The sequence below is a fragment of the Coffea arabica genome, chromosome 2e, assembly GCF_036785885.1.
Source record: "Coffea arabica cultivar ET-39 chromosome 2e, Coffea Arabica ET-39 HiFi, whole genome shotgun sequence".
NCBI lineage: Eukaryota > Viridiplantae > Streptophyta > Magnoliopsida > Gentianales > Rubiaceae > Coffea > Coffea arabica.
In genome coordinates this window covers 16,236,751-16,250,192 of record NC_092313.1, presented here as the reverse complement: position 1 = coordinate 16,250,192, position 13,442 = coordinate 16,236,751, and the positions used below count along the sequence as shown (strand labels likewise).

The 13,442-nt window shown below is 35.2% G+C and overlaps 1 protein-coding gene across 3 annotated transcripts; it reads left to right on the top strand.

Moving 5' to 3' along the window:
- Window positions 1-3,342: 3,342 nt before the first annotated feature.
- Window positions 3,343-13,171, top strand: LOC113731243 (protein CHROMATIN REMODELING 35). 3 transcript variants are annotated; one of them, XM_027256393.2, is made up of 7 exons: window positions 3,343-3,472; window positions 3,633-3,718; window positions 5,842-6,371; window positions 7,873-8,049; window positions 8,296-8,454; window positions 10,843-12,611; window positions 12,733-13,171. In XM_027256393.2, exons 2-7 carry the CDS (start codon window positions 3,637-3,639, stop codon window positions 12,734-12,736), a joined length of 2,721 nt encoding a protein of 906 aa, XP_027112194.2. In that variant the 5' UTR covers window positions 3,343-3,472; window positions 3,633-3,636; the 3' UTR covers window positions 12,737-13,171. The 3 variants fall into 3 exon arrangements, with proteins under 3 accessions (XP_027112194.2, XP_027112193.2, XP_027112196.2); XM_027256392.2 differs by having other exon boundaries at window positions 3,590-3,718; XM_027256395.2 differs by lacking the exon at window positions 12,733-13,171 and having other exon boundaries at window positions 3,590-3,718; window positions 10,843-12,615.
- Window positions 13,172-13,442: the final 271 nt, after the last annotated feature.

Below are 13,442 nucleotides of genomic sequence, written 5' to 3'. Positions count from 1 at the left end.
ATGAAAAACTTGAGACTCGTTTTTTTTTTATAATTGTGTCAAATTACTTTACAGTTGTTTAGAATAATGAATTGAACTTTGTAAGATAAGGGCATTTTAGAGTATTCATTAAATTTTTTACCTTATTTTAAGGTTTGGTTACCAAAGTGTCAAATCAAGACAGGTAAGTGTAATTTTAAAAATTTCAAAAAAAAAACTAAGTGAAATAGTCAAAAACCTGAATGAAGGTTTCTGAAATTATCCCTAAATCATTTCTCTTATTTTCTCCATGGGCCCACGGCCACCTTGACCGCCACCACCACTAATGACGAGTGAGTCTTGGCTGACAAATCCCACTACTCCACACTCATCCCTCTTTTTGCAGAACCTCTTTGAATTGTATTGCACATACTTATTTAAATGATCAAATTGTAGGCCTGGTAGTATCTGTACAATTACTATCGATAGTAATTAAATCTATCTCAATCAGCTTAAAACATTTTTAGTTGGTTTTCTTTGTGAAATTACGTTGAGAGACAACTTTTTTGTTGGATCAATTTCTGGAAAGAATAAAAACCCATCTCATTAGGAGTGGGATGGCAATGAAAACAATTATGTGGATTGTTTGTTCCAAACAGTAACAAATTCTCTATCCAAATTTGTACAAAACCATTACTAGAGTTGGATCTCTAAAGCTCATGTTGGCGTTTAGGGTTTGGGCATTTCAATTGTCTGGTCACTTATTCAATTTGGCAAAAAAACTCAAGTCAAAATCAATATTGAACCCTCTTCTAATAATCCCAATATCAACAGCTCCGTTTGGATTTTTCATTTTTTGAAAAAATAATTTTTTCATATACAATATTATAATAATATATACAACCAAAAATAACTCAAAAAAATACAATATCCATACAATATATAAAAAATAACTCCAAATATATAAAAAATAAAAAATAAAAATATATACTATTTTTTTCTTCCATCTATCACCATAACCCATCACCACCGTTCCTTCATTTCTCCTCTTTCCTTTCCCTCTCTCTTCCTCCTCCATTTCCCGCCACATCCCATCTCTCCTCTTCCCCCCCTTCCAAAATCTGGCCTTGGCTAGATCGTGACCAAAAGGATCGCAATCTGGTCGCGATGTCATAACTAAAGGTCTTGATTTGGTTTTGGTTAGATCTAGAGGGGGAAGAAAGGGAGGGGTAAGGAATGGCGGGGAAAGGGAGGGGAAGAGTGGAGGGGAGGAAAAAAATGAGAAGGAAAGAGATGGAAGAAAAGGAAAGGAAGAGGGCGGGGGAGAAGGGAGGAGCAAGAAGAAAGAGAAAGAGGAAGAAGAGGTGGCAATGGTGAGTGGTGGTAATTTTTAAAAAATATCACAAAAATTAGTGAGCCTTAAAAATATCCCAAAATATATCCAAAAAAACCTCAAAAAACATCACAAGATATATAATCAAAAGCTTTTCATATACATTATTATAGTAAAATATTTAAAAAACACTCTCAAAAACAACAAATTCAAATGGAGCAGACTTCGTGAGTTATAAAATATTCATAGGATCAAGTGTTGATAATTGATTTGAAAGGAACACAATAAGGATCACTTATAAAAATAGAGCGGAAAAATGTGAATATATCTTCTCTATGAGATGTTTTAATTTTCAATAACATGTATTTGAAAATTTATCTCAATTAACAAAATTTTGAGGTCACTATAGGTGGGGTAACCTGGACTAGTCAAGGGGTATGAGTTTAGACAAATTCATAATGCTAGAATCCTTTGCAATCATGTTTGTTTTTTTTTACCATAAAAAATTTACGATAAAAATAATGGGTAATAATTTTTTGCATTTCAACACTACTCGATGATACCCAAAATTACTCTTTTTGGCACTTAACAATCTATATTAAAAAATTATTGTGATTTTAATTAAAAACAGGTTCTTAAGTATAAAAAAGAGATTTTTTTTAGCACGCTGATATGTATCGACTATCAAAACTTTTATAGTCGAGGGAGAGATGGGGAGAGGAGGAAAAGAAGAGAGATGAGAGAGGGGGAGGAGGAGGGAGAGTAGTGGTGGCGATGGATGATGTAAAATTTTTTAAAAAAATACCTCAAAAAAGTTATAATTATTAAAATATTTCAAAAAATATTTTAAAAATACCAATAAAAATAATCTAGAAAACATCTAAAGTAAAAAATTTTCATATACACAACTACTGTAAAGTTTTTTAAAAATACCCCAAAAAAATAATCCATCCGTCTGATAAAAAACATATGCTCTCTGATTATTTGGCGCTGTGCAGACCGTTCACTTGTAAACTCGGTGTTCTCCACCTAGCTAAAAAAGACAACAAAAAAGGGATAATTTCAGAAACCTCCCATGAGGTTTCTGACAATATCACTATCCTCCTCTGAAGTTTGTAAAATTACACAAACCTCCCATGAGATTAAGGTTTTGATAACAAATTAGTCCAGTTAAAAAAAGTAACATTAAAAAAGTATTTTAAAGAGAGATATGAAACTTTGATTCTATAAATACCCCTTATGCATGTATATAAGTTATATTAGTAAAAAAGTAAAAATAATTAAAAGTTATAAATAATTAATGCACACATTTTATCGCTCAAAAAGTTCACATTTAGATTAGTCATCTTTTTTAACATGATATTTGCTATGATTTTTATGATTTTGAACAGAAATTTTTTTTAATTTTGCCTTTCTTTTCCCTCCATTCTCCTTTACTAATATCTAATAATCAAGTAATTAGAGCACTAATTAACTATTAGTAACTAATTAACAAAAATAACTATTAATTTTTTTTTTAATGATGAGTGATGACTTGTATTTACAAAATAACATTAATTGATATATTATACCTAATGAAAGAAGGGAAAGAAAGGCAAAATTTAAAAAATTTTCTATTTAAAATCACAAGAATCATAGCAAACATCATGTTAAAAAAGATGACTAATCCATTTTATTGAATCTTGTGATCATTAGTGTAGTTTTATTGCTTATTTGTATTATTTAATTTATTAAATGTGAATTTTTTGAGTGATGAAATGTGTGTATCAATTATTTCTAACTTTTATATATTTTTATTTTTTTACTAATACAACTTATATACATGCATAAGTGGTATTTATTGAATCAAAGTTTCATCTCTCTCCATAAAGTATTTTTTTAACGTTACTTTTTCTAATTGGACTAATTTGTTATCAAAACCTTAATCTCATGGGAGATTTGTGTAATTTCACAAACTTCAAGGGAGGCTAATGATATTGTCAGAAATCTCAAGGGAGGTTTCTGAAATTATCCCAATATAAAAAGAAAAAGCCCCAAATTTTCTAGTAAAACCCCTCTTGTCAGTCCTGCTCGCCACTCTCCCTCGCTGTCTTGCGTACTTGGCTTGAAAGAAGCATGCTTGGAACCGTCTTTGCTGTGATAGCAAAGTCAGCCCACCGGCAGAGCGCCAGATTAAGCAACGTCAGTCATTCCCTCTTTGCAGTGAAAATTCATCACTCTCTTCCTGAATATAAATGGGTTCTTGATTTTGTGATTGACCTGAATTTTCTTTGAAATGGTTTTATGGGTTTTTTACAGCGAATGAATTAAATTAACCATGATTTTTTTCGGGGGTCTATAGAAGAATGGGCTCTACCACGGTTGGCTGGCAAAGAGGAGACAGAATGCCGGTGTCCAGAAAAAGGTTCCTGCCTTACGGACCCAGTGGTAACATCCCAGTTTCCCGTATTGCCTATTTATTTAAGACATTGATGTTAATGCATGTAATTGTAGTTGCAAATATGCCATAGTCTGATGAATAGTTATGTTTTGGGAGTTGAGCTTTGTTTTTGTTGTTCGTTATCCATCTTGGTACAGCATTTTCTGAATTTTATTTGTTTTCTGAAGCTTGGATTTTTTATTTACAAGTGTCACTTTGCTCCCACTTGCAATTCTTTTACCTCTGCGGAACACGTATCTGTATCTCCTCTCTAACTTCTGGTACTTCACCAGAGTTGGCCTCCCCGCATGCCCACGCCCGCCTACGTGCAAACTATTTGTTCCTTTTGTTAATAAACTCGGTTTTGCCTTCATGCGAACAATTCTTTTTGGGCATGCTCTTTCTACCGTTGCCCTTTTATGGGATTGATGAATGACAAAGAAACTTGACTTGCGCATCTTGGATTTGTTTCATCTCTTCCAAAAAAATAGTTGCAGCATATCTTTCTTGAACTTCAAAATGTCTGAGTGGTAATGTTAAGAAAAGAAAAAATGGAATTCGGGCTTATCTTGAGTGAAGCTTCAAGCAAAACTTGTTTCAGTTAATTGGATAAATTCCATTGTTGTCTTCTCTTCTCTTATTTAGTACTTGAAGGTACTTGCAGAAGCCTACTCTTTGTTGGCATAGTGATCAACTTTTATGATGCTATTGTGATCTCTTTGGAAGTTTGTGGAGTCGCTGTAATCATTTTCTGAAGATGAACATCCATTATCTTTCGTCTGTTTGTTTATATATATTCTACATCTGCTGTACACTGATTGACACTATCTAATGAAAGCCTTTACCTCATCCAAACAAGAGCAAACTTTCATCTAAACGGAAATTTTCATGTATGGAAAGCGTGCTAGTTATTGTTTGTTTTCGTAAAATTCAATTACTCATGGCACATGTGGGTCTTTGCATAATTAGAAACAAGTTCTTATTTACCGTATTCCCTGCCCTATGCAATCGTTGATGTCTATCGTAACAGCTTCCTAATCTAGCTTTTATTTTGTCTTCAACCAGGTAGATGATGTATAATTGTGGTAAAGGCAATCATTAGTTTTTTGCCATCTTTTATGGTAGTATTATTGATATTCAGCGGCTGCCAAATTGATAGACTCTCAGTTAGACTTTTCTAAAATAAATAAGGAGTTCTGCTGTTATGTCAACTTGTAACATGTGAATGATGAAAAATCCGTCAGAATACTCTGGTCTGTTGGCCTTGTAATCCGTGGTTTTGCTTGTTATTTCATTTGGGATTGTGCTTAGTTTCAGAGACTATCCAATTGCTGTGAAACTCAAAGTTCTGCAGTGTGACAATGGGTCTGTTTGGTTAGCATAATTTGCAAAAAAAAAAAAAAATTCCGAATATTATTCACTCAGTTTGCATCATAAATCCAATTTCCAAACACCTTTTTATCTCACACATATTACATCACAAAAGGTGCTACAGTGTTTTTCCAAATAATCTCCAATCCAAACACACCCCCGTGTTGTGGATTATACTGTGCTTCAGTGGCAGTATAGCACTTCATGCATCTTCCAATATATCCTGTTGCATGGCCTTGATGATTTGTCTTTTATAAGTATGCTTTTCTGATAAGTTCATTGGTATGTCTTTATGAGGCTATAACAAGTATCATCTTTGTTTCTTCTTCCCAGTACATGCACATCTTAAAAGATTAGTCAGTTCTTATCATGTTTGTTCTTTTTATACTTTGTTTTCCTCATTTAAGAGTTTGTACATGGCTGTATTTACTTTGGTTTTAGAAGTTAATGGGCTTTGAACTAAAAACCAGGGTCTTTTTGCAAAAAAGGCCATTAAAGTAATCTTCATTAATCTGAGGTCCTATTGTTTAATAAATCAAAGCAAACTGGCAATTCGCATCATACGAAATGGGTTCACGTCCAATTACAGGAGGGATGTTCAGTACTGATTCTCATAGTACTGCCGCAAGGTTGATGAGCTAATTCCTATAGATGTCCATTTGCCAGGCTGTTCTTCTAAACCGGAAGCAATTACAGATGCTATAACAAACTTCATAAGAAAGTCAAAAGTTCTTGTGCTTAACTACTGTTTTCGGTGCAGATATTAATTTGAAAACACAGAAGAGGATGAAAATTGGAGGCATGAAATCTGGTTCTGCATGTTGGCGTGAGGAATTGGATGTGAAGAAACAAAAACTTTCTGCAAAAGTTATTGACTATTCTGATCCGTTTACCACGTCTAGTGTGCTGGAAGAATTGGGTTCTGGAAAATATGGAAGTGTTACCAACGATATGGAGGACCTTATTCGTCGGAGGCGACTGTTATTAGGTATTTACTGTGCAGTTGATCCTACACTTGCTAATCTGGATTTGGAAAACTACTCAAGTGAAAAGCCGTTTGAGACAAAGGGATCAACTTCTGTTGATGTCATTGATGTGGAAGATGATTGTGATGCAAGCACTGTTGCTCCACTGCAGTCTGTTCCAGGGGTACAGCATCTCCCTCTAGCTGGGCCTCTTGTCATTCTTGATTCAGATGATGAAGACCTCAGGAATGAGGGCTCTGCATATCCCTACCAGGAGATTGTGTTGCCAGATCCAGGTAGAAATTTGCTATTGAAGGATTTTGAGGTAAGTGTGTTATGATTAATTAAGTTTATTTCAGTAAATGCACAAACAATTAACAAATCTTTTCTGAACATCAACTTTGATGTTTGGGACATTTCTGCACTGCATGTATATAATGTTTAAATTTCTGTTGCTGGACATACCAGAGTAAAAGAGTGTATGGATCATGATGGAAGGACCATAAACATGACATATACTTTATTCATTGATCAAGTAGAATTTGACAAAACCAGATTAAAAAGAGAGAGAGAGAGAAACTGGCTATCCGAAGACTTAATTTGTGAAGTTTGACAGAATCAGTTGCTGATAACTTCTGCAGAATCTTCTTTTCATGTCATTCAAATGATAAATTTTCCTTGCATTGTGACATTGCGAGTGAAAAAGGGATTTAGGGCACAATCTTGACTAAGGAAAGGATTGTGTAGAATGTCTTTGAAATTTTGTAGCTGAGGTGAAAGAGGAAGATTGTTTTTCATGGCTGTTTCCTATTCCTTATTGATGAATATGGGTAGATTTTATTGAATCATATTTCAATCAGGATTATGGCAACAAAACATCGAAGGAGAAATTTCTTAACACAGAGAAATAAAACCTCCTCATGTGAATAGTGCCACTTTTCTTATTCTTAATTTTCATTGAATTACCGATGGACATTTCTTTTTCTGCATGTTGGGTGAATAGTTGTTCTTCAGACATGGCACAGTTGTAGTAAGTTAAAGTCATCTTTGAATTCTAAGAAGTTTAAACACGGGAAATGTTCCTGGGCTTTATCGATCTACTTATGTTACCTCATATTGTACAAAACAACATGGTTGTGTTATAATCAGTTGGCAATAGTAGATTAATAATCCTCAACAAAATTTGCTTACTTATCTTGGATCAGCATTGCCTTACTTTTTAGATTATGGAATCGTGTTGAAAGTGAAATACTCGATCACGTCATAGTTTTAGCACCATTACTGGCTAAGAAGGAAAACTATGGCAGCCTAAGCGAAAAAATTTCAATCTCTTTGTATAATTTATATGTTAGATTATCTGGACTTCCAAATTAGTTGCCTCCCATGGTCCCGATTTTATACATATTTCATGCACATGAAGCAACCTAATCATCCTCACAGAAAGGTTGTCTCTAGATTATGATGCTTCTTGATTTTGGAGACTGACACATGTAGTAAGAATCCATATGGGAGACACTGTTTAACAATCATTGCTTTATGAATGGTGATATTTTTTTTTTAAAATCCTATACATTCATTATATTTACAATGTTTGGAAAGAAGATTTAGATGTATGCCTAGTGCAACTTAGTGGGCAAAGGCTGATTTAATTGCAAGGTAGACAAGAAGAGTTTGATAACTTTAACGTTTGTGTGAACTTTGAAAGTAAATTCCTACCTTGATTAGTTTTTAATTTGCCAATTTCTATATGCAATGTTGTTGTACTGTAGATTATCATACTGTGATGCATGGTTTACATATTATCTGTAAATTATAATTCTTCTCAGAATCAACGTTCAAGAGCAGGAGTTGTCAGCTCGATCAGTCAGATGCAAGATAAGAATGATAAAGGTGTCTATGTGGGGTTAGAGGATGACATGGATGACAATGAGCACTCCAGCGCTAATGATGATGGCCTGGATGATATCTGGAAAGAGATGACATTTGCAATGGAATCTTCAAAGGTGTTATTCTCTGTCCTTTCATTTATCAGCTATGAAATTTTTACAGATACCTTTGATGATTTACTTGTAAAGATATTACTAAACTACCTGGTCACCGGGTGAATCAAAATCATTAATTGTTCATTTATCATTACTTTCTGCTTAAAAAAAAGGAAGAATTATTACTTTCTGCGGTCAGTACTTGATCCTTTTCAAACTTCCTTCAGCATTGACTTCAACACTGCAATCCTTTTCTTTGTCTGGTAGGAAACTGCTGTAGAACCTTCATGTGATGAACCTGCGGCTGAGGATGCAGACGAGTGTGATCATTCTTTTATACTAAAAGATGATATTGGTTACGTATGTCGTGTTTGTGGAATCATTAAGAGAAGTATTGAGACCATAATAGAGTATCAGTATGCAAAGGTTTGTTTCTCCTTTATTGAGTCTAGAACCATTGCAGTGAAACCTGAAAATAATATTTGACATGCATTAATATTTGGAAATAGCCTCATTTTTGTGCTGAAAAGTGTTGAAGCTGCTAGCGGCTATGTGCTGTGTATGTTTGAATTCATGCACCACTCATCAATGCACACAGTGCATTTGACCTTTAACTTTACCCACTTAAACGTACATTGGTTCTGCTGGAGATGCCATCATCCTACTTCATTCTAAAAGCATAAGAGTTCTATATAAGATTAACACATTCAACATCTAGACGAACTTAATATTTCAGAAATATGTCAAAGATTTTTAAGGAACTATGCTGTTCTACTGAAAAATTTTAGCATTATGACTAAAGCATCTGACAAGATTGCCTGTAATAAGAGATCTCAATTTGAGCAAAAGAGTTACTCCAACCTGCTGATAATATAAGTAAAGACTGTTGTCTATTGTCACATTTATGCTCATTGGCTCTACACATCACTAGCTAGAGCTTGCTCTTTCTTTAGTAGATTTGACAGGTTGGACATGTAGTAAGGAATGTTACAGAGCTAGTGTGGTTGTTTTCTGGATAAAGTTACTGGAAGTAGTGGTTGCTTGTCAGAGTAGTAGAGATGCTTGAAAACAGTCAATAAAAGAAGATGCTTAGCAAAAACGAACATGAATAGTATGGGTAAAGGAAGATGGATTTACTCTTATCTTTGTGGTGTTGGTTAGCAAATTTTAAGAACTTTTAACGTTTCGGGTATTTATTCTTGTGGATGAGTTCAACTGTTTTCTGTTCCTTCTCCTTGGATAATCTGGCATATTTTTATTGGAACTATCATTTGATGGCTTTTTGGTAGCTGTCTTTGTTGTTGCAATACCTAGTCTATTGCAGCACTAAGAATGTGTGTTCATATAATTTTGGGTAAAAAAACAAAAAAGCCCCTTATGGGAAACCTAATAGATAGAAAAGCCCCCGTGGTTTCAAAACATACAAAATGACACCTCATGCTTTGAACTAAATTGTAAAGGGGGATCCGTTAAAATTAACGGAAATGACTTATTGGAACCTAAAAGTAAATTTTTTATATCAAATTTTTAACAAATATACTTGTTCTTCCCATTAGCCCCCAATTGTTTCTCTCTATAGAATGAAACAAATGATTTTGTTGACCTGTCTTTTGCTTAGTTATATCAGGGCATTTTTGTCATTTCGTCCGTCCCTGTTTTAACGTATTCCGTCACTTTTACAATTTAGTTCAAAGCATGAGGTGTCGTGTTGTATGTTTTGAAACCACAGGAGGCTTTTCTATATACTAGATTTACCACAGAGGGCTTTTTTATTTTTTACCCTATAATTTTTTTCTGTCAGGTTTCGATTTAATTTGGAACTTTGCATCAAGCATTTAAGTCTTTCTATAAGGATGCAAAACCAATGAGATGTTCACTAAAATTACAAAAGGAGTATCATCATTTGAGGTGCTAGGGTTTACTGTTTGCATACTCCGGCTATTATAGTTTAAAGTCTTCAAACAAATGTAGCCTCCATTAGAAAAAAGAGGTAAGTGATTTGTATGACTTAGTTAAGCTCAAGTTATACTAATTCTTACAAGTGATATTGATGAGAAAAGTAAATTTTCTTTGTCTGGGCAACAGTTAACTTTGTAATCTTTCCAAAACTTTTGCATCCTATTTGTTACTCATTGTCCTTTGAAGAATGAGTTGGAACTAGAAATTGAAGAATAGAACATTGGCGTCAATCCTTACTTGGCTTTCCTAAATGAGAAAAAATGGCAAGTACTTGCTGAAGTTGATTTTTCAAGTTTCTTCTTTCAATTCTCTTTAACAGCTGTGGGGAAATACCTGAAGTAGGCTTTGTGAAGTACAATTCAAATTTTTGACACGAATCAACACAATAATGTTTACATTCTTCTGTGGTGTTAAATGTTATGGGACAAATAATTTTACAGTATGAGTATTTGGTAGTCACATATGAATTGGTAAGAGATCTTGATAGGATGCAGTGTAATGTGTGGCGTTACTTATATGCATGCCAAAACTGTCATGAGGAAGTCCATATAATATATAGGCCTTTACACTGAAGAAAATCTGTATTGATTCAATTAGTCAGCAGTTTAGCCTCCTGCGTTGTCTACGTTCATGTTATCTCGTTTCTCCATATATGTTTTTCCAATGATCTCGAGGTGAAATCTTTGAGTTTTCAGCATATGTAGTTCACTGTTTTCTATCTCCATTTAACAAAATTTTGGCAGTCCTCGCTAGCCTATGAATTTAGACCTCCAGCAGAAAATATTTATGTAATACTCAGCAATTGTCATGGATAGGGTAGTCATTCATTAATACAGATTTCTTCTTTTCTTCAAGGCTAGGAGTACCAGAACATACCGATATGAAGGTCGTTCAGCCAAGGACCCTGACCAAACTGAATATACTCCAGGAGGAGTTAAGTTATGTGCTCATGATTTCACTGTGGCTGAAATATCTGCCCACCCTAGGCATCGCAAGCAAATGAAACCACATCAAATTGATGGCTTCAATTTTCTTTTAAGCAACTTGATGACAGATAATCCCGGTGGTTGTATTATGGCCCATGCTCCCGGATCTGGGAAAACCTTTATGATTATCAGTTTTCTACAGAGTTTTATGGCTAAGTATCCATTTTCAAGACCTTTGGTTGTGCTACCAAGAGGCATCTTGGCCACATGGAAGAAGGAATTTCAAAGATGGCAAGTAGAAGACATTCCCCTTTTTGACTTTTATTCAGTCAAAGCAGATAGTAGAACTCAGCAGCTTGAAGTTTTAAGGAAATGGGCCGAAGAAAGGAGCATTCTTTTCTTAGGATATAAGCAATTTTCTTCAATTGTATGCGACACAAATTGCAGCAAGGCTGCAGCTTCCTGCCAAGAGATCCTTTTAACTTGCCCTTCAATTCTTATACTAGATGAGGGTCACACGCCTAGGAATCAAGATACTGATGTTTTGACCTCCCTTGAAAAGGTTCAGACACCGAGAAAAATCGTACTCTCTGGGACCCTGTATCAGAATCATGTCAAAGAAGTTTTTACCATTTTGAACCTTGTGAGGCCTAAATTCCTGCGCTTAGGCACTTCAAAAGGCATCAAAAGACGTATCTTGAGCAGAGTTTCAATAAGTAGCAGAAGAGATATCTTGAGGAAAGGTTCAGACAACGAATTCTATGAAGTTGTAGAGCATACATTGCTGAAAGATAAAGATTTCAAGAGAAAGGTAACAGTCATACAAGATTTGCGAGAGATGACAAGTAAGGTACTTCACTATTACAAGGGAGATTTCCTGGATGAACTTCCGGGACTTGTTGATTTTACTCTTCTCCTTAAGCTGTGCCCTAAACAACAAAAGGAAGTTGCAGAGCTGAAGAAATTGTCCAGGAAGTTCAAAATAAGTTCTGAAGGGAGTGCTCTCTATGTTCATCCTCAGCTGAAGTGTCTTTCAAAGAATTCAGTAGTTAAAGACAGGGTTGATGAGGAGAAGATTGATATGATCTTAGAGAAATTGGAAGAGAGAGATGGAGTGAAAACTAAGTTTTATCTGAATCTCCTTCAGCTCTGTGAATCAAGTGGCGAGAAGCTGTTGGTTTTCAGCCAGTTTCTCCTGCCCCTCAAGTTCTTGGAGAGGTTGACAGTGAAGGCAAAGGGGTATAGTGTTGGAAAAGAAATATTTATGATCACTGGTGATTCAGATAATGACACACGGGAGATTTCTATGGAAAGGTTTAACACTTCCTCAGATGCTCGAGTATTCTTTGGATCCATCAGAGCATGTGGTGAAGGGATTTCTCTTGTAGGGGCATCACGCATTATAATATTGGACGTGCATTTGAACCCTTCAGTCACTCGCCAAGCTATAGGTCGTGCATTCCGACCTGGTCAGGAGAGGAAAGTCTACGTGTATAGATTGGTTGCATCAGGTTCGCCGGAAGAGGAAGACCACTCAACCTGCTTTAGGAAAGAGTCAATTGCCAAAATGTGGTTCGAATGGAACGAGTTTTATGGCCACCATGACTTTGAAATGGAGGCTGTAGATGTAAGAGATTGTGGTGATTTGTTCTTGGAAGCACCCAGATTGAGGGAGGATTTGATCTCTGTATACAAGAGGTGAGTAGGACACTCTATTTCTCGAGTAGTCTGCATTAAAGTGCTTTATTTCCTCTTTCAATTATTTTTTTCAGGTTCAATCTGATATTTTGAATGTCTGTTGTTTACTTTGTATTTTCAGATAAGTGGTAACAGGTTGCGACTGGTTGGATAGTAGATCATCATTGTGATCTTGGTTTCAGTTTACGAAGTGTAGGCAGGTTGCTAAACAATCTACTGAGATTCAAATGTACAAACTATGAATCCAACTCTGAAAGCGAGAAATTCCCCAGGCATTGATGATAACTAGCATCCTAGTCATGTTTGCATATCTATCTGAGGATGTATTTGTTTCTATTTGCTTTATTAGGTGTTTCAGATCAGTTCTCTAGGCATTGAAGATGGATTACTTTCGACTGTTCCATATCAGATGAACTTCTTTTTTTGTACAGTATATATCGGCCTCGTTGGTAAGTACCGTGGGGCGCTCACCCTCTGGATGGTGAATGCCTACTGCTGATGAAATTGCTAGTTTTCGCTGTGCCTAGAAATAAAGCTGATTGCATGTGTATTTATCAAAATGAAGCATCTTTGGCATGCAGTTGTTAATTGTTGTGGGAACCAGGTGATATGCTGCTCAGCAGTATTGTAGCTTTGCTTATTCAAATGCTCTCACCGTCAAAAAAAAAAAAAAAAGATGATCAGTACTAATTGACCATAGCCAGGCCTACAGCACAGAAAGGGTGCAAGTTGAAGACGTACAAGATTAAGCTTAAAGACGGAAATAGAAAACAGAGATCAAATTCGACAGTACAAAGTATGAGAGTCAAGTCTCCTCGTGACTATCTACAA

Excerpts from the sequence above, each read along its gene's own strand:
- LOC113731243 (XM_027256393.2), top strand. The coding sequence starts at position 3,637 with ATGGGCTCTACCACGGTTGGCTGGCAAAGAGGAGACAGAATGCCGGTG. Across the intron at positions 3,719-5,841 it reads CCTGCCTTACGGACCCAGTG|ATATTAATTTGAAAACACAG; the intron begins GTAACATCCCAG and ends TTTTCGGTGCAG. Across the intron at positions 6,372-7,872 it reads TGCTATTGAAGGATTTTGAG|AATCAACGTTCAAGAGCAGG; the intron begins GTAAGTGTGTTA and ends AATTCTTCTCAG.